The sequence below is a fragment of the Microcebus murinus genome, chromosome 1 (genome assembly GCF_040939455.1).
Source record: "Microcebus murinus isolate Inina chromosome 1, M.murinus_Inina_mat1.0, whole genome shotgun sequence".
NCBI lineage: Eukaryota > Metazoa > Chordata > Mammalia > Primates > Cheirogaleidae > Microcebus > Microcebus murinus.
This window is the reverse complement of record NC_134104.1, coordinates 88,907,629-88,929,690: the sequence shown is the minus strand read 5'-3', so window position 1 is coordinate 88,929,690 and position 22,062 is coordinate 88,907,629. Positions and strand designations below refer to the sequence as shown.

At 32.0% G+C, this 22,062-nt stretch overlaps 1 protein-coding gene across 1 annotated transcript in view; it reads left to right on the top strand.

Moving 5' to 3' along the window:
• ECT2 (epithelial cell transforming 2) overlaps positions 1-21,557 on the top strand; it is a 61,023-nt gene extending 39,466 nt beyond the window's left edge. Inside the window, 8 exon segments of the mRNA XM_076003807.1 lie at positions 3,260-3,338; positions 3,509-3,628; positions 7,181-7,319; positions 9,058-9,212; positions 18,638-18,745; positions 19,731-19,877; positions 21,335-21,511; positions 21,513-21,557. Coding sequence (XP_075859922.1) covers positions 3,260-3,338; positions 3,509-3,628; positions 7,181-7,319; positions 9,058-9,212; positions 18,638-18,745; positions 19,731-19,877; positions 21,335-21,511; positions 21,513-21,557 — 970 coding nt within the window.
• Positions 21,558-22,062: the final 505 nt, after the last annotated feature.

The window sequence follows — 22,062 nt, the reverse complement described above, 5'->3', positions numbered from 1 at the left end:
CTTTAATAGCTATTTTCTAAATTGCAGACACTTTATTTTGTGTCCTATTTTTTTCCTGAGATCTGTTTAATTTCCCTTGTTTCAGTTAAAAAATGTTGTCCTCTTCATCGAAAATAATTTTATTCTTGTGGTAGAGTTTTCCTTTTGAAATTTCTCAGACTCAAATCTTAAAGATTCAACTTTTGCTGTATCTTGCAGCACACATTTGCTGTATCTGAGAAGTCATATATCACTGTCTTTAGCTTTTTCTCCCCTTGAGAAGGCTTGGGATGATAACGTGTCTCTTCCACTTCTCTGCTTCTGTAATTTTTTTCTCTTGCTCCAACTACTGTTAATGTCTGACACTAAAATATTTATCTTGAAGACCTTGGTTCTGTACTTGTGGTTTTTCTTGATCTGTCTGAATTGTCACACTCATTGTGTAACATTCTTCCTGTATCTATTTAAATTCGAGTACCCTTCAGGTTCAAATTTGAGCTTATATAAATGAGCTTCTGGTAAGAAGAAACAATCATACTACAGAAAGTTTTTCTCTACCTTTTTGGTACCTGGCCTAAGAAACAAAGAGTTTATGTTTCACCGAGATGACTACCTGTGTTGCCTTTATTAGGTTTTTGATTACTTGGGGGGAAAAAAGCCCTCACTTTAAAAAGGTTTTTTTTTTTAAATCCATGTAGTTCTGTGTATTGCTTTTAAAGTCTTTTGGTGATCACTCTGGTTATATATATGACTGTTATTTCACAAGTGACCTCTGATCCTATTTTGATCAAGTATTTTGAGACTGTTTGTTTTGAGACTTTTAACGTCTTTGACAAGCTTCCTCAAAATCAAATTCTAATTTAAGTCTTTTTAACCTAAAATTAACTGAGATTTTCAAGGTGGGCCCCTGGAAAGCATCTAAAGATATATCTCTTATCTTGTAGAAATAATAACACATTAACTGCCATGTAAGTTGTATTTAACTCATGATCATTTTGAGCCTGGGGCCTCATGAAGCATATGTAACTCACATGTCTCTTTACCTTTGCCCTTATCAACTATTTTTCAAGTTGCATATAACTCTTGCACAGAAAAGAATTAAAAATAACAAATTTTTCATTACATTAGAAAGGATCAGTTTGTTTTTGGAGTTCTTGTTCTATTTTCATAATAAAACACTATGGCCCTAGGGAAAATTTTTTTTTCTAGTGTGGCAGTCAATGTGTTAAATGGTTAGGCTTATTTGGTAATTGTATAAAAAATTGTCTGGTGACAAATGATACTCCATCTTCTTTTTGCTGCAGTTATGAATATGTTGTTGATATAAATGTTTAAAAATTACATAAATTCCTAGAAACCTAATATATTTTTAGTCATAATTTTGGTTATCTTAATACTATATGTAATAGCATTTCCTTGTCACTTGTAAACTTTCATCAGAGTTTTTAACCATGGCTATTCTAAGTTGTTTTCAGCCATACTTATTGTTTTGAATTCTTCTCTAGAAACATTTATGTTCAGATTCATGAAAAAGACTTTAACAAGTACTCTTAAGTACAGATTTCTAATAAGTTTAAGATCAGTGGACTAAATACAAATTTCCAGAGCTCTACTTTAAAAAACCCAATGAATTCATGAGACTACTAATGGAAATCAAGTAGAACAGCTTTCCAGCTCCTGGAAACTTTACTAGTGCTAATGAGCTTTCTTTATAAACAGTACATTTACATTTCTCTTTCTAATACAAATCCCAACCTTCTTTTTGTTCTTTGAACATACCACAGACCACCCAGGCTGTGTATATGCCCCAAATTCCCAAATTACAGTTCTTCCTTCCCAAAATAAAATGTTAATTTTAGATATTGATCTCTAAATTTTATCTCTGACTTTGACACTATCGCTGTCTTCAATTTTACTAATCTTTTCTTTCACAGTGTTTAATCTGCTGTTGTTCTCATCCAGTGTATTTTCATCTGAGACAATGTAGCTTCCATCTCTAGATGACTGATTTAGGTCTTTTAAAAATATGTTCCATTGTCTTTGGTTAATATGTTCAATCTTTCCTATAGTTTTTTTGAACCTATAAAGTAGGTATAATAACTTCAAATCATTTACTGATTCTGTCATCTGTATCACTTGCAGGTTTTTTTCCTCAGGTTTTTTTCCTCATATTTTCCTTTTTCTTTGCATGCTTGGTATTATTTTCTTGTATTCTAGATATTGTCAGTTTTATTGTTTTGAGTGTAGATATTTTGTATTCCAGTAAACTGAGATTTTTTTGGGTATGCAGTTAAGTTGCTTGCAAACAATTTGATCTTTTTACAGCTTGTTCTTAAACTTCATTAGGCAAGATCAGAACAGCATTTTGTCTAGAGTTAATTTTTTCCACTATTGAGGCAAGACCTTTCTTAATACTCTATGGCACATGAATCTTGAGTTTCTCCACTTTGATTGATGTCACTGTTCCATACCATGTAAGCACTGGACACTGTTACCTCTAAATCTTTTGGATGTTTCTTTCCCTTTCCTTATACTCACGCAGTGATGAGTTCTCAACTGAGTACACAAGGAAGCCATCCTCCTGCAGATCTATTGAGTTCTCTCTGTATAGCTCTCTTTTTCCAGTAATCTCTTCTGCAAGCTAGCCACCGTTCCTCACTGGACTCCCACCTTTGCTTTTTTCACTTAGGGATATATATAGCTGGGACTACCTGTGTTCTTTACTCAGGGAGGAAACTTTCCCCAAGCTGTAAGGCAGGACAGTTGTAGGGCTTGCCTTGTTTCCTTTCTCACAGAAATCAATGTTATAAGTATCTTGAGAACACTGCTTCTTTATATTTTGATTGTTTTTTAGTTGTTTCAGGCAGAAAAGTAAATCTATTTCCTCTTCTGTTTTGTCTGGAAGCATTCATTTTAGCTTTTATTTCAGTTAAATGATTAGCATATGACTTGGAAAAGACTTGCATAAAACCATAATTGAATTTATATTTAGAACTTCAAAATTTTGTTTATTAATCTGAGGTTTGTATAGGTTTAATGTATTTTATAAAGTATGTAGTCAGTAAAGAAACACAGTAAGGAGTATAATATAATAGTGAAAAGTACTTTTCTGAAGGATTCGATGGAATTTTTATTTAATGTAGTGGGATATTTTAAGGAACTTTTAAACTGATTCCCTTATCAAAATTAAGACAGATTCACATGAAAGGACATTTTTTTGTGATGTTAGATTTGTTATCAGTTTTCATGTTCTGTTTTAAAAATAACTATTAATTTTCAGGCATATTAATGAGGATAAGAGGAAAACAGAAGCCCAAAAGCAAATTTTTGATGTTGTTTATGAAGTAGATGGATGCCCGGTAAGTATTCTTTTTTGACAATTGTGAATTTATTTTCTCTTTCATGTTAATGAGGTGTCTATAGTTTTAATGTAAACAGAATCTTGGTACCACTTTCTTTTAAACTACAACTTCTTAAAAATCGTTTGATACCAAATGATATTTTTAATTCATATTTTCAATCTATATAGGCTAACCTCTTATCTTCTCACCGAAGCTTAGTACAACGAATTGAAACAGTTTCTCTAGGTGAGCACCCCTGTGACAGAGGAGAACAAGTAACTCTCTTCCTTTTCAATGACTGCCTAGAGGTAAAGTACTTTATATAGTATAATGACACTGTTGATTTTTGTGACTTCCTTGAATATTTAAACCAAGCTTTGATTGAAGTACAACGTAGAAGTTTAAAGTAAACTCAACCACTTTCGTAAAAAACTGAGACCAACTGTTGATTTAATACTATTAATAAAGTATTTTTAGGATAAGGTCTAATATTAAGAAGTATGATAAATTTCTATGATTTCAAATCCAAGTCAAAAAGAAAATTTATTTTCATGCAAATAAATGCTTAGGTTAAGAATTTTGGGAACTTGTTTCTATTCTTTATTTATTCAAGATTTACAAAATAATTACAAAATTTTCTTTTTGAAATTTAAATACATTTTTCCAGCAAAGATGAAGTCACTGTTGAAGAGAGAGATAATATGATAATTTAATGCTATGAATTCTTTATGATCCCTTGATTCTTCCTTAAACCATCAGGTTCTAGAGTGAAATAGTGGTCGGTATATCAGATGGAGTGTAATGATTTTAATTCTAAAATTCTTATTTATCCAAGTTAAATGTTTTCCATCCATATTATCCCTATAGAAAATTGAATTATGTTTGTGTGCTATTTCAACTCTTTTCTTTCATTTTTTAAACATATATTTTTAAACAACTAAATAGTCTAGTAAGAGATAAAAAGAAGTGCATTTTTCTTCATCTTAGAAGAAAAAAATGTTCATTTTGATAAAACAGACATTAACAAGATGACCTATTTGACATTTCTGTTACTAGTAACTTTCTTTTGCCTTCATCAAAACTATTGAAGGGTTTCCTTTTTCTTTAAAGTCTGTATTCCTTCCTTTTATCCTTCTCCACTTCTCTTCAAGTGCTATCTTCTTATCCACATACATAATTATTTATAGTATAACACCCAGAGGAATCTTAGGCAGCAAGCCATGTGTGGAACAGTTACTGGTGCAATAAAATCTCACCAAAAATTCACTTGTGTTAAATGCAGAGTTTTGTTGTTATGAGGTTAATGAAAAATATTTTCATTTGGTCAGTAATGTTACAAAAAGCGTTAAAGTAAAGACAGTAAAAATCCTGTACACAATTGACCATATCCCAAAGTGAGAAAAGTGAAATCATGGGGCAGTAATTTCCAACTACCTGTATCTCCTGTAAGAACTTTAGTCTGCCTTGCTTTTGAGAACAGGGGCTAGGTGAAGGAGTTAATTTTCACATATTTTATCTGAATTATATTATGGAGTTTTACTGTATGTCATTTGTCTGTACTTTTATTTGTTTGCTTCTATTAAAACTTTTTTAGGTTTTTCCTGTTGAAATCCTTAGGTCATCTTGTTCCATTCATCTATTAATGATAGGTTAGGTTATCTGTATTTCCTTGTCAACCCATTCTGGTTTTTATCTTCCTTATTCCTGATAGAGCTGTGCCTTACTTTAAATTTTTGATCTTACATCTCCTCCAAATTCCTTGAAATCTTCTGTAATTAATTCATTAACTTCCTTTCTCTATCAGGTCAACCCCTGTTGTTTCCAAGTCCCTGGCCTCTCATTCCCTTTACCTTCTTGAATTTAGTGACTTTTTGTTCTATTTTAGCCTCCCTGTCTCAGGATCACTTCAACAGAAACTGCTTTATTTCTAACATTAAATTTGGACTTCAAAATTCATAATCAGTAAAAATTAGAAAATAACAATTCTAAATTCTAAATGAACTCCTATTCTTTAGCTTGCTTGTTTAAAAAAAATAAACAAATTTCTTAGTGAATTTGGAATGAAAACTATGGTACTTCCTTGACTGATAAAAACCAACGTATGGCAAGCATCATACTTAATGATAAAAATTAGAAACATTCAAAATGGGTAAAATCTATGTTGTTTTCTCTTTAATATGACTGATTATATTTTACTGAAATTAAACTAATTTTGGCTTTGAGGATATATTTTCCTTTTGTATTTTATGTGTGTTTTGAGTTTTTTTTTAACCTTAATATACTAGCATTTGTATCATCAATATTAACACTTGTTTTTAAAAAATAAGCCTTAAAATAATTTAATTATTATTTAGTCAGATTAATTTATAAGCCTATTCAGATATTACAGTAGAAATAATTATTTTAAGAGTCTTTATTGCTTATTTTCACTATATTAATAGAAATGAACTTCAAATATTTGGTGTATATATGTTTGATATGTAACATAGATCTGTTTGATATTTCTGCATCAGTGTTGATATGATATACACACTAGCTTTTGGTCTTTTCTCATTAGCCAACAGAAAGTACTATATTTTTCAGCCATATTTTGTCATATTTATGAAGATGACCAATCTCAATTTATTAAGTTACTTAATCTAAAATCATTTTATGTTAATGTCTTTCAGCTGATAATTATTAGTGCAAAAGAAATGTTCTTTTAAAAAGGGCAAAATAGGCCGGGCGCTGTGGCTCACGCCTGTAATCCTAGCTCTTGGGAGGCCGAGGCGGGCAGATTGCTCAAGGTCAGGAGTTCAAAACCAGCCTGAGCAAGAGCGAGACCCCGTCTCTACTACAAATAGAAAGAAATTAATTAGTCAACTGATATATATATAAAAAAAAAATTAGCCGGGCATGGTGGCGCATGCCTGTAGTCCCAGCTACCCGGGAGGCTGAGGCAGAAGGATCACTCGAGCCCAGGAGTTTGAGGTTGCTGTGAGCTAGGCTGACGCCATGGCACTCACTCTAGCCTGGGCAACAAAGCGAGACTCTGTCTCAAAAAAAAAAAAAAAAAAAAAAAAGGGCAAAATAATATAGTAGGCTTTCATGGAAGTAAAAGCAAAAAAAATTAAACACCTTATAAAATTCACAGAACCTAATAAGTACATCAGAAATCACAAGGTCTTTTCTGGTTTTTCTCCTGTCTTCTCCATTATTACTTTATCTATCTCTTTCATTTGCATGAGTTCCCAAGTTAAGTAAAATTATATCCTAACACAACACCTTGAATTTATAATTTATATCATTTATTTAATGCATTGTTTAATTACTTTTTTAAATATTTCCCTTAGTAGTATATAAATATCATGACAGCAGGAACCATTTATGTTATTTGCTCATTTATCCTTAGTGCCTTGCACAGGATCTGAGATATTGTAAATTTTGCTCTTAAGCTAAAATTAAATATCTTTTGAACCCAAGAGAAAGATGCCAGAACAATTCCCCTTCTGAACTTAAGGCCTTCTGTTCAGGATTCCTACATCATTTGATTCTGTTGCTTCTCACAATGCTTCTGATTCTTGCACACTTCTGGATCTTTTGCATACACAACATCCCTTTGCCTGTTTTCCTGATTTTTGAGTTCTACTTATATAAAAATGGACATTTCTGCTACACAATTATATGTATGATTTTGTAACATAGTAATTCTGCTTCTTATAGCAACTTGGGAATTACTTATAATTAAATGCGTTATGACTTATAGTTAAATGTGTTATATATAGATTCATGTGTTTAGTGCTATTTTAGTTTTAAGTAGTTGGTCTTTAATTGTTGTTATTCATACTACTGACCATTACTTTTTTATTTTCTATAATCAGATAGCAAGAAAACGGCACAAAGTTATTGGCACTTTTAGAAGTCCTCATGGCCATACACGACCCCCAGCCTCTCTTAAGCATATTCATCTAATGCCTCTTTCTCAGATTAAGAAGGTGCTGGACATAAGAGAGACAGAAGGTATGCTCATTGGATAAACTATTGGTTAAATAAAAATAGTTTATATTCACTGTAGGTTTGATTTATTCCATTATGAATTTTTTAAACTGGTAAATTATCTTTAAATATGGTTGGTCAGTCTGCTAAAGTAATTGTTCTTATACCACCTCTATCTGCAATCCTTCTCTAGGAACAGACTTGATGTTTTTATTTTTTTCAATGAAAGTGCTATTTCAAACTATAGGATATCCTCATTTGTTAGGGGTCTAAGAGCTTTTAAATGGTTATACATTAAAATAATTCCCTAGCTTAGCCTATTTTCACACTAAAACTTATCTTTGTTCCTTCAGATACAAAAGAGATAATCATCTATTGCTTGCACTACATATCTTAACAACCTTCCTATTGCCAATGGCTGCATATTTAGGGATATATTGAGAATATGAATTAGGAATAGATACCCAAAGTAAATATACCCAAAGTAACTGATAGACTTGATATGGGGTCAAATGTGTATTAAGGAAAGTGTTTATTTATTCTCACCTTTGGTAGTATTATGGAGAGAGTCTCTGAAGGTCTGAAATTGCCAACAATTTATACTTCCCTAAAATAATGTTATCTATTTAATTGGCACCTCCTGATACAAAATGGCGTAGTATTTACCCATAAGCTGTGCACATCTTCCCTTATTCTTTAAATCATCTGTGGATTACTTATAATACCTAATACAGTGTAATGCTATGTAAATAGTTGTTACACTGTATTGTTTAGGGAATGATGATGAATAAAGAGTACATGTTCACCACAGATTCAATTTTTTTTTCCAAGTATTTTTGATCAGCATTTGGTTGACTCTTCAGATGTGGAGCCCACAGATATGGATATTTTTATTTAAATCATCTCCATTTTTTTGGATTTTAATTATGGAAGATTTCATCTGTTTAAAATAGCTTCTATTTTAGCATCTTGATCACAAAATTTTTTGTAACAATTTTAATATTTGGGCATGTTATTTCTTTGAACTTGATTTAAGTAGGCTGAGTTATTGAATTCTTATAATGCCATTTTAATTTAAAACTTAAATTCTAGAATTCTAAGAAATATCTATTTTTTTTTCTTAAACTCATCATAGGAAATATTTTTTATTTTTTTATTTATTTATTTTTTTTTTTTTGAGACAGAGTCTCGCTTTGTTGTCCAGGCTAGAGTGAGTCCGTGGCGTCAGCCTAGCTCACAGCAACCTCAAACTCCTGGGCTCGAGCGATCCTTCTGCCTCAGCCTCCCGAGTAGCTGGGACTACAGGCATGCGCCACCATGCCCGGCTAATTTTATATATATATATATATATATATATCAGTTGGCCAATTAATTTCTTTCTGTTTATAGTAGAGACGGGGTCTCGCTCTTGCTCAGGCTGGTTATGAACTCCTGACCTTGAGCAATCCGCCCGCCTCGGCCTCCCAGAGAGCTAGGATTACAGGCGTGAGCCACCGCGCCCGGCCAGGAAATATTAAATATTGTGGTAATACTGCTTACTTAATGTCATTAAGTTATCATTATTGGCTCCTAACATGGTATACTATTACTATTATAATTCTTTCTAATACTTCAACTTAATATGGTGATATTCTTTGTCTAATTGAAAATAAGGGAGGGGAGTATAGAGAAGTAATTAATTTCGTTGGAATTTTGTTGCTCTGAAAATCTGTCATTTTCCAAGGAGTAACACTTAATGTTTATGATTATTCTGGAACCCTAGATTGTCACAATGCTTTTGCATTGCTTGTGAGGCCACCAACAGAGCAGGCAAATGTACTGCTCAGTTTCCAGATGACATCAGATGAACTTCCAAAAGAAAACTGGCTAAAGATGCTATGTCGACACATAGCCAACACCATTTGTAAAGCTGATGCTGTAAGTTCTTAAACCAGTATTATAATGAAAGTTTAAACTCTGTGGCAGTGCATTCATACTAAACCTGTACATTTCTTTTTTAAAAGTTATCTTTATTTTTTAGGCCCCTGTTTTTCACACTGATAAACCTGTACATTTCTAACAACTTATTTATTATGAATATAGGAGTGTTTTACTTTTGTGTGTAGTCAGAAAAACTGGTTTAATAAATTGTTTTGGAAAGGATTTTTAAATGTTTTGGCACAAGAAACATTTCTCTGAGTCCCTGGCTTATATTCAGATAGACCCTCATAGCCTTATAGCTCCTGTGGCTTGGATTTAGTGAGGTTTTTGGGATTTTTTTGTAATGTACCCTGTGATTTTCATTGTCCTCATAGAGGTGGCTATTAGTAAAATGGAAAGTATTTTGTTCTTTTGTTTTTTCTTACTATTACTGAAAGCGATAGATGGGTTGTTGCATGTTGCTTTTCCTATCAGGGCAAGTTGCGAATTCATTTTTCTCATGCCAGCCTCTTAAAATTGAATGCCATTATGAATATATAATTACTATTATACCATACAGATTAAAGTAAAAATAGATGAAAAATCAAAATACTGAAGTTAAATGACTTACCGGAAATCAGGTATCCTGCAGTAGATCTTAGATAAAATCTAGACCACCTAAAATATAATTTATTCATCTCTATAAGAGAGAGACACATAATAGACATAGACCCCTTATTCTTTGAGCAAATGAATGTGTTGATAATAATAGATGACCCTTTTCAGTACAATAGTATTGTAACTGAGATTGCCGTGGGCATTTTTGTGGGAATAAAACATTTTATCATAGTTAAGTCTGACCTTGGAAGATATTGAGGTATACTGTGGTTTATAAAGTAAATAATCCTTTATTAAAACCCCATACCAAAGTGTTTAGAACAATAATCAGACTTTGTGATTTGTTTAAGGTTTCTTTTTTTTAATATCTGTGAGCTACAGATAATGTTGTTATAAATAAAAACTTATTTTTTCACAAAAAACTTCATAGAAGGCAGTAAAATGCTAGGACATACAATATGATGCTAGCCAGAAAAATGGTAGAAATAGCTTTTATTATGAGGCTTACAAAATTGCTCATTAGAAGAAATAATTTTTTTCATAGTACTAGGTATCCAATGGGCTTCCTTACAGTATAGTGATTCCTTATTATAGAAATAACTCCCGCATTTATCAGGATGTCAGACTAGGTGCATTATATAATCCTTTTCATATGTATAGCCCTAATACTGAAATGTAAACTCAATGGCAAATTTTTCTTAAAATTCAATCTGTTGAATTACTAAGCTACAAGATTACTAATACTAGCATTGAGATATAGACAGTGAATGGTAAAATTTTATAAAGTAAAACTAGCCACAAGATGGCAGCAAACATTTAACTATATTCTGATTTACACTATCTTATACCACAAAATACTTTCACTGGGTTGAAATTTTTTTCTTAAGAAATATGTTTATAAATTCAGATAATTTATAGTGACTTCAGTTGAGTCCTTTCCTGCATTCACAATTCTACACATAGTAAATTTTTAAAAAGCTCTGAGTCAGTGTCTTATTTGAGAACATTTCCCATGTTGAAGAGAAAGTGTTTCTATATATATATATATGTACAAAAGATATAAAAGATATAAAAATCTGATTCTTTGAGTTATAGCTTTTGTCTTTCTATTTTTTTGATATCCTAAATAATTTGAAGTTGCTTAATTAAAAGAGTCATGTAAATGCAACTATTTTATTCTATATTATTTCATTTATCATGCCCATTTGTAAATTACTTAAAATTTTCAGGCTAAAAGAAAACTTAATATCATTATTTTACATGTAAAACTAAGGCCAAGAGCAATGACTAATTATGATAAAGCTAACAGTAGAATCCAGGTACTCTTATTTTTGGTCAAACTCTCTTGATTCCTCTCCATGGAATAGTCTTATAGTCTGTTATTTCAGAATTTAAAGATTAAAATTTAAATTTATTTAAAATCCTGTCTTTCAGAATATATATATGTGTGTGTACATATACATATATATATATGATTTTTTATTATTTTATTTTTTTTATCTCTTGCCAACACCTAACCTCTAATTGTATGGTTCGAAGCACTTTAAGTTTCATATGTTGCCTAAGGCCAGATGGTAGCTTTGTTGAGTCCATTAAAAATTTCTAACCTCTAATGTCAAAAGTATAATTTCAATAACAAATGAATTTAAGCAATGATACCCACTTTCCAGTTTGGTAAGTTTAGATATAACTTGATAATTAAATGCCTTATGCTATAATTCAGCACTTTTGCCACTATTTATATTTCCTTTAAAAATCACTTATCCTACATATTGGTCAAATCACCACTGGGTACTTATGAATAAGCTTCTAAACTTGTAAATAGAATCTCTAACTGCATGAGGAATAGACTGAAGGTAGAACATATATGAAAAGAGTTTGTGCTTGGAGCCAATAATATTTATAATGTAGTTAATATAATTTGTATTTAAAAGTATAATTATTCTGCTAGTTATTAGGTATGTATCATACATTATTAATATAGATGTCTGTTATCAGTACTACTTTTAACTTAGCTATATCACTCTAAACCATAGATTATAGAGTTTGAGGAGTTACAGACTGAGGGAGGGGACACATGGTAGTAGATATTTTTTCTTTAGTGTTGGGGACTGTGAGGACTAGGGGGAGAGGAAAGTTTAGGGAGAGAAGGGAGAGAAAAAGGATTTGATATTTCACAAGTAGACAATGGCTTAAGACATCAAGTGCTAGAAAATGTCCTGTGAATTAACACCACGAACAGGATTCTAAAATCTATAGCTGAGGTTCAGTTTCTTCTGAAATTAATATTATAAAAATCTTAATAGGAGTGATTGATTACTGCTTTTTAATCTTAAACTCATCAGGTGTGTCTTCAGAACTAGGTGAATTGGCAGCTGAATGGAAAAACTCCTGCTCTTCCAAATATTCTTTAATGCGTAACATACTTTGAAGAAGTCAGAAAATGTTTTTAGAATTGTTATTAAAAATGAGTTTTGGTTATGCTATAAATTTTATTTCATTTTAGAAATTAAGAGGAATAGATTAAAAAGGAAACATTTTTTTAGAAGAGAGAAGGGAATTATTGAGGAAACAAGTAACTAAAGTCTAGGACTACTGAAGTTTCTCTCACTCTACAGTTTTGCCTATGATTTACCCTGTTTACCATCCTCTATGCAGAGGGAGAACTAAAGTACTTCATGTTTATATCTTAGCAAACAGTTTTATTGTATTTTTGGCTACTAGCAAAGTGTCTAGATGTTTTCCCCTTCAGTCATTCTGAACCCAGAATCTTTTAGGAATGTAAAAGATCTTACTCCCTTTTCAGTTCATAGGTGGTTATTAATGCTTAATTAAGATAACAGGAAAAATTGAGAAGCTCTTTTTTTTATTAGCATCTGCTAAGGATTTAAATTTAGGGGCCTTCAATGTAAAGAACATTTGATCAAAAATAATCACACTTGGAGTTTATTTTCATTAGAGATATATATAGATACATTTTGCTGGCTAGCACGCAGGCCTGTAGTCCCAGCTACTTTGAGCTGAGGTGGCAGGATTGCTTGAACCTAGGAGTTCTGGGCTGTAGTGCACTATGCTGATAGAGTATCAGCACTAAGTTTGGCATCAATATGGTGACCTCCCAGGAATGGGGGACCACCACGTTACCTAAGGAGGGGTGAAGCGGCCCAGGTTGGAAACCCAGTAGGTCGCAGTTACTGTGCTGACCAGTAGTGCAGTCATGCTTGTGAGTAGCCACTGCGCCCTGGCCTGGGCAACATAGCAAGACTTGTCTCTTTAAAAGAAAGAAAAAATTTGATACATGTTGCATCTAAACATTTTATTCAAAGAGTAAATTTAAAGTACCAATATTTAGTTTTATATTTATGCTAAGATTTTTACCATCTATTTTAAATTGAAAGATAATATTTGTACCTAAGGAAGAAATACATAAGAGTATACTGTGGTAAAATACAAGTTTCATACTTCTCTCTGGCCAGTCTTTGTTTTCAGAGGTATGTATCTTTCTAAAAATATAAGAATAAAGTTTTCTTCAAAAACATATAATTCTTAAAAGATTTATTTCTAAGCAATTTCCTCTTTATTATACTATCATAAATGAATATTTCAGCTGTTTCTAAATTGTTTTCTGTTTTGTAAATAGGTGAATCTTTGATATATGTATGTTAAATTTGTAACCACTTTTAATAAATTAATTTTCTTATTGTTTCTAATCATTTTCCAGAGAATTCTGTTAAATTTTTCAGCTTTTAGTTTTTAAAAACATGTAAGTTAACCAGTTCCAATGAGCATCGACAAATCACTTTGTAGTTTAAAAACAAAACATAACAGAGGAAAATATGCTTATTTATTTTATTTTTAGTTATTTTATTTATAATTGACATAATTGTACATATTTATGGGTATAGTATGATTATGGGGTACAGTTTCAATGCATATATACATTATATAATGATCAAGTCAAGTAAGAGTTATTATCATATCTATCATTTTAAACATTTATTATTTCTTTGAGGAAAATATATTTAAATGTCAAAACATTATTTTTCTGAATTTATATCTTACGGACATAAAAATTTCTATCAACTAGTAGGTTTTCAGTATATATTTGTTGATTGAAATAAAAATTAAAAATTGACATGAAAACAAAATTAGTTCACAGAAGTAAAGATATAGCTGTGCTTAGCCATATGTACAGCAGTATAGGAAATGTGATTCCTATACTTACTATAAGATGTAAGAAATCTTACTAATACAAAACCTTACAGGTGCGTGTTGATGGGGATGAAGGGAAACTTGGGTATAGGCAGAGTTTGAATCACATTCCTGACTGCTTAGTTATTCATAGATTGGCAAGAGGTTTTAAGAATTCAGAATTATTTTGCAAGACAATTGACAAGAACCAACTGAAAACTATTAGAACTTATAACAGAGTTTATTAAAGTATCAAATAAAATATAAATATATAGATATCAGTAGTTTTGCTTTATGCTGGTAGTAACCAATTAGAAAGTACAGGAAATGAAGACCTCTTTTCTAATAAAATTTTATTAAATATATCTACAAATACCCTTATAAGAAATACATGAGGTCAGGTGCCGTGGGTGGGTCATGGCTTTAATCCTAACACTGGGAGGCCGAGGCGGGAGGATCGCTCAAGGTCAGGAGTTCGAAACAAGTTTGAGCAAGAGTAAGACCCCGTCTCTACTAAAAATAGAAAGAAATTAATTGGCCAGCTAAAAATATATAAAAAAATTAGCCGACCATGGTGGCGCATGCCTGTAGTCCCAGCTACTCTGGAGGCTGAGGCAGAAGGATTGCTTGAGCCCAGGAGTTTGAGGTTGCTGTGAGCTAGGCTGACACCATGGCACTCTAGCCCTGGCAAGAGAGTGAGACTCTGTCTGTCCCAAAAGAAAAAAAAAAAAAGAAATACATGGAAGCTATTTTAAGAAAACTACAGTGCTTGAGAGACCTATGATGTTCCTGAATGAGAATCCTGACTAACACAAAGATGGTTTAATTAACTTACAAATTTATTGCTGTCTGTATAAAATTCTATATGGAGCTTTTGGAATTAGAATGATTCCAAAGATAATTTTTAAAGAAAAAGCAATAATACCTAAGAAAATTTAGGAAATAGTGCTTACTTTATGAGAGATTAAATTGTAAAGTTACAGTGATCAGAACATTATTGCACTGATTCAAAAATTAATAGGAGGACCAATGGAAAGGATAGATGGCCTTGAAATAAGACTTTATTATACGATAAATGTAGAACCTTAACTAAGGTTGTTAATGCATGGTGCTAGGACAATTGGCTAAGCATTAGAGAAAATTAGATGTGTATTCTAATCTTATATTCACATAAATTATAGATAAATTTAAGGGTTAAATATGAGAAACCGAAATTGTTTCAAAAACCCATAAAACATGTAGGTGTTGAATATTAGCTCTTTATTTTTTATTTTATTTATTTATTTTTTTTGAGACAGAGTCTCGCTTTGTTGCCCAGGCTAGAGTGAGTGCTGTGGCATCAGCCTAGCTCACAGCAACCTCACACTCCTGAGCTCAAGCAATCCTGCTGCCTTAGCCTCCCAAGTAGCTGGGACTACAGGCATGCACCACCATGCCCGGCTAGTTTTTTCTATATATATTAGTTGGCCAATTAATTTCTTTCTATTTATAGTAGAGACAGGGTCTCGCTCTTGCTCAGGCTGGTTCGAACTCCTGACCTCGAGCAATCCCCCTGGGTCGGCCTCCCAGAGTGCTAGGATTACAGGCGTGAGCCACCACGCCGGGCCGAATATTAGCTCTTTAAATAGAAAGTACTTTGTAGGCATAGAAGCGATGTAAGAGTAAAAAAATATGTCTATAGCATCTAACAAATGAGAACATTTATCTATGTTAAAATAATTAGGAATATAAAATTAGAGGCAAAATAAAAATTGGGGGAAATATTGGCAAAAGCTTGACTAATTATTTCCTTTCATTAAAAGCTTTTCCATAATTAAATAAGAAAAACACTTGTATTCCAAATGGAACGGGCAAAGTATATTAATAGATAATTTGCAAGCAAGAAAGTTATAAGAGCCAGAAAACATAAAAAAAAACACACCTTAGTAATTTAAAGTACTACAGATTGCACTATAGAGCAATATGCCAATTTTTTTTTTTTTTACAAACCAAATTACAAGAAATTTTTTAAAGAAAACTATTGAAGGCTGGTGAGGCAAAATAGAGGTTGAAGCAATATACCTTTTTTGGAAAGTAGTTTATCCATCATACTCTGCTTTTCAACTTCTAATGTTCTAGCTTTGAGAACACCAACATGTGGTTTTTATATACATAGACATACACCTTAGCGTATTTCTTTTTTGTGGTAAAAGGTGCATAACGTAGCATATACCAGTTTTAACTGTTTTTAAGTGTGCAGTTAGGTGGCATTAAGTATCTTCACATTGTTGTGCAATATTACCACCATTTATCGCTAGAACGTTTTCATCTTTTCAAACTAGAACTCTGTACCCATTATCTCCATTACCCTATTTTAAATGCTCAAAAATAGTAGAATCATAAAGTTAATTATAGTATAATCAGAAGAGATTTGTCAGCTGTTCATTAAGAGTAATTTCTTTGAATATTTAATGACTTAAAAATATAATGTACAGATCATTGAAAAACAAAAGATACAAAACTGAATAGTATGACTCTAATTTTGTTATAAAAAACATTTATGCATGTAGAAAAATACCTGTAAGAAATATACCAAAATGTAAATATTAGTTAGTAGAGTTAAGGGTGACTTATTTTATATTGTTTTATTTTAAATTTGTGTGTTCTAGATTTTTTTAAAACTCAAAAAATAATAATGTTATTTTTAGAAGATACTGACAGTTGCGAGTTCTCTTACATGATTGGGATTAAATAAGCAACCAAGAGTCATTTCACAAATGGATCAAGTGGAAAGAGCAGGTCTGGAGCAAGCAGAGGGGATTTGGTTGTTCAAATGATGAAATTAGAAAGGCTTTAGAAAAACCAAGGGTGTCTATGTGGGTATCAATGATAGAGATCCAAAGCAAGCATTATAATTGTAGAGTATAATATTTAACACCTTGTGTTTATAAAGAGGCTTAACATTTTATTTCAAACTACTTCTGTATATTATCTTGTTTTAGCCTTCTGATTACTTTGGGTTAGGTATACAAGGTATTTTCTACATTTTGTAGATGAGAAAAGTTTTAGAAAAAACAACTTTCACAAGGTTGTATAAAATTATCTCTAGCCACAGAATGATAATGCTGGAGAATAGTCTTATAGTGCAAGGCAATTTGCTAATTCATGGTCTAGATTTATAAATTTAAAGTGAAAATTGGTTCTAGGACTGTGCAAAAACATTTTGTTTGACTTTCTTGAGAAAGTCCAACCATACTGAACAAGTCATATTCTGACTACTTGGAGGTTAGTTACCTTATTTTAGTGGTTCTTGGCCAACGTGAGGTGTTTTTAAAAATTTATTTTTAATTGACATGTAATTGTACATATTGATGGAGTATATAGTGTATACATGTTCAATATATGTATAAGTTATATATTGATCAAATTAGGATATTTGGCATATCCATCATATCTTACATTCATCATTTATTTGTGGTATGAATATTTGAAATCCTTTCCTAGTTATTTTGAAATATACACTATAGTCACCTTACTGTGCAATAGAATACTGAGCTTATCCCATCTAACTATAACTTTGTGCCCATTGACAAGTCTCTCCCCATCCCTCACATCCTCCAAAGCTCCTTAGCCTCTGCTAATCTCATAGAAGCACAGAGTAATGAGTGGATATATGAGATCTTTGACTCCTTTGGGAATGTGATATAAGCTGTAAACTCTCTGTCAGAAAAAATGCACTTTGTGCATGCACATACAGAATTTTACACACAATTTCAGGGGAGCTGCGTGTACCCTGATTTCTATCCATTGTCACCCTGGGAGTTCTTGATCACAAGTTTGGAACCTCTGATTTAGAATCCTTACAGATGGTAATTGTGGGAGAAAGGATAAAATAGGAGAAAGTCTAAATCTTAATTTGTGGTTATATCAAGGAAAGTATTTGTGATACTGATTTTGTAACAGACTTTATACTTAAGCATTAAGTTTAAGTCTGCTAAATTTCTAAGTTTTTAGTTTTAGAGTTGATAATAAGGTTTAATTTTCTTTTTTAATTTGTTTCTTTTTTTATTATTTAGATTGGTGACCCCTGCCTTTTTTTTTTTTTTTTTTTTTTGAGGCAGAGTCTAAGTCTCTTGCCCCGACTTGAGTGCCATGATATCCTAGCTCAAAGCAACCTCAAACTTGCTCATGCGATCTTCTTGCCTCAGCCTCCATCCAGAGTAGCTGGGACTGCAAGCGCTTGCTACCATGCCTGGCTAATTTTTTCTATTTTTGGTAGAGGTGAAGTCTCACTCTTGCTCTGGCTGGTCTGGAACTCCTGAGCTCAGTCAGTCCTCCTGCCTCGGTCTTCCAGAGTGCTAGGATTACAGGCGTGAGATACCTCGCGCGGCTGTTAATAAGAATTATATTGAGGTCTATTTTCAATTGCTTTGGTATCCATGGTACTTGCAATGAATTATTCATTTACTGAATGCTTATTTTCTATCTTTAAATTAGCACATTTCAGAATAGAAATTATATCAAATATGATTCGAAAATCTTAAGTAGCTTCATTTATAAATACTCCTATATGTATAAATATCTTTAAGGTTTGATTTTTAGAAACAGTTGTGTTTTTTATTTTAAAACAATAAAAGAGTATTATTTTTTAATAGGAGAATCTTATTTACACTGCTGATCCAGAATCATTTGAAGTAAACACGAAAGATATGGACAGTACATTGAGTAGAGCATCTAGAGCTATAAAAAAAACTTCAAAAAAGGTAAGTTTTAGTAAATTATTTGACATATCTCTAAAATATATTTTCCAGACTATCTTCAAATAATACTGCCATAAACAGCAGTATATAGTCTATACAACAAAGCTGTTCTTTGGTTCTAGGAAATAATCCACAGAGATAATAGTTTTAGTTCAGTGACTTCTTTGCCACAGTAATTATAACTTATTCCTCCTATTCTTGTCATAGTGATAATACTATGAATTATACTTCAGTAGAAATGTACTGTTGGTGTTTTAGATCTAGATTTGTGTACATTCATCTTAAATATCAGCTCAGATATTTTTCAGCAAATGTCACATGACAGAGTAAGGAGACCTGGAATCTATTCCTGGCTTTAGAAGTATGTTTTAGTCTTCTCATATTGAAGACAATTTTCTTACTTATCAGAGTTGTTGAGGACTACATAAGTATGTTGGCAAATAGGGCTTTTTTAAAAGAACAAGTAGAATTTTAGTGTTCCAAGGGAAATTTGCAACCATATTCTCTACTGTTAGATTTATAAGTTTTGTTTTGTTTTCTTTCCCTTTGTGGAAAGGCCCTGTACTTGAATCATCTTTGTATCTCCCATTATTTAACATGTCTGATGTATAATAGACAAGCATGTTAAATGATATTTCAAATGAACTCCGCTCTTACAATAAAGAAATGGAGGTTCTGGTAATATTATATTAAAGAATTCATACCTAGACTAGCTAAATTAGACAAGAACCCAGGTTTCTTCTTTCCAAGGCTAGGTTTTTACATTCCATCTTCTTCCATTGGACTGCAATACTATCTAAATGCAAGACAGAATAGTCTACAAAATTTTCCCACTGCTTTGTGCCTAAGAGATTATAATTCTGCCACATACTATTAGTAGGAAAACTTTTAATATGTATTTAACTTTTTTATTCATATGTCTAAACATTCTTATCAGCCATATTACATTTGTCCAGGCTTACCTAACTGTAACTCTTTTTAATTCTAGGTTACAAGAGCATTCTCTTTCTCCAAAACCCCAAAAAGAGCTCTACGAAGGGCTCTTATGACATCCCATAACTCAATGGAGGGAAGAAGCCCTTCCAGCAATGAAAAACATGTAATGACTCGTCTGTCTAGCACATCATCATTAGCAGTAAGTGATTTTGATTTAATGGGCTGAATGACTTATTCATATTTATGGAGTTGGTATGGAATTTGTTAACTTTTAATATATGGAAATATTAATATCTTTAATCGTTTTTTATGTGTCTCTGAACTTCTAACGTTTTTACTGGGTAAAGGCAAATGAGAAAACCTTACTATTAATGAACTAGAGACATAATGTGCAGTTTATTTGATATGAAATTTTATTGTGATTGATATATGTTCTAAAATCTCAAAGGAAAGAAACAAGTTTCAATGTGGCCTATCATTTTACTAATGTAAATAGCTATGGTTCTGTTTACATGGATTGGTTCCTATAACATAGCAGAATCTGAGTTTTATTCCTTTTGCAATTTCTGTGATGAGTACAATACAATCTCTGAAACTGAATTTCACAGGATGCTATGGGTTCTAAATTTATGTATATATTTTTAAATGTTTCCTGAACAACCTAAACTTCCAATAAACGCAGAATTATTGGATGTTAATATTAAGGGTCTTTCTAACATGTATTACTATTGCTAACTATTTGAGTGATATATCTGTTCTTTGTAAAATTATTTATTAACCTAACCTATGCAGGTTATGAAAAATGCCTGTTACTTCTTAACTCTATGTTCTTCAGCCAGTTTCTTATTCTCTCTTACCTACAGATGTGAGAAAAGATGTTAGTAGTGCTTATTTACCCCATACTGTTATTGTAAGGACTAAATAATATATACATATTATATAATCACACATGCATAGGATATGAGTATATACTGAGAAGCCTTTTGGGTAGTGGTTAAGAGCATGAACTCTGGAACCCAAGTGTTCAAATCCTTGATCTGCTATTTACTAGTTTTATGACTTTTGGCAAGCTATGAAAGATCTCTCAATTTTAATTTCACTGTCTGCAAAATGAGTCTCAAGTGTGTAAGGATTAAATGACTTAATATATGTAAAGTGCTTAGAATAGTACTTGGCACATTGTGGATGCTCTGGTGTTTATAAGTGGTTACCTTTTATTATGTAAAATTTATACAGGCAAGACACATAATACTCAATAAATGTTTTTTAAAAAGCTAGTTAAAGTTTTTAGTTAACACAGCAAAGAGTTATGGTTAAATCTATTAGTATATTAACAGGTTTTTGATCAAGGTTACCCTTAACCAGTGGGAGAGAAGTTGTACTTAGTTGATAATGTAAATATATGCAAAGTAATTTGACCAAAATTGACAAAATGTAGATAAGCATTCAACTTTTGTTTATTTTCTGCATCCATAGTAACTATTGTAAATTTTATTGCCTTTCAAATGAAGGTAAATGAATTTTATAGAAAATTTTTAGAAAACTAATTTATATTATGATTTTGTCACATTTATATAGACAATATACATAGGAACACCTAAAATATATTTAAGTCATTCATGTGCTCTTCTCAAATGCTTGTTTCTGTTCTAACAGATTACCCATTCTGTTTCCACAAGCAGTATAATTGGATTTACTAAGCATGTTTATGTTCAGCGCTCAAACTCTACTGGTGGGCGCTCTAAATACTCCTGGTTTCGATCTATACGTCATTCTGCCTCCCGAGCTAGTTTTTCAGAGATACTAGAAGGAAATATTGATTTTTCAAATTTCAAAAAAGGTTCTTTTCAAGTCATCTTTGACATTTGTGAAGAACTAGGAGATATGCCAAGCACTAATGGAAACAAGACTCATGAAGTTTAATGTGAGCTTATTAGCTATTTGAAATTTATACTTGGGGGTAAAAAAAAAAAGAAAATATCTTTCTCCACTGAATAACTTACTTATTGGGTAGGTGGGGACTTTGGAAGTCATAACTTTCTGCTTTGAATTCATAACTATTAAGGTTTAATATAGTTTCTTTGAATTTTGGCACATACAAATAGTTTTGGAAGTTAATTTACTGTTTTTTTTGAGACAGAGTCTTGCTCTGTTGCCTGGGCTAGAGTGCGGTGCATGGCATCAGCCTAGCTCACAGCAACCTCAAAGTCCTGGACTCAAGCCATCTTCCTGCCTTAGCCTCCCGAGTAGCGGGACAATAGGCCTGTGACACCACGCCCAGCTAATTTTTTCTATTATAGTTGTCCAGCTAATTTCTTTCTATTTTTAGTGGAGACGGGGTCTAGCTCTTGCTGAGGCTGGTCTAGAACTCCTGACCTCAAGTG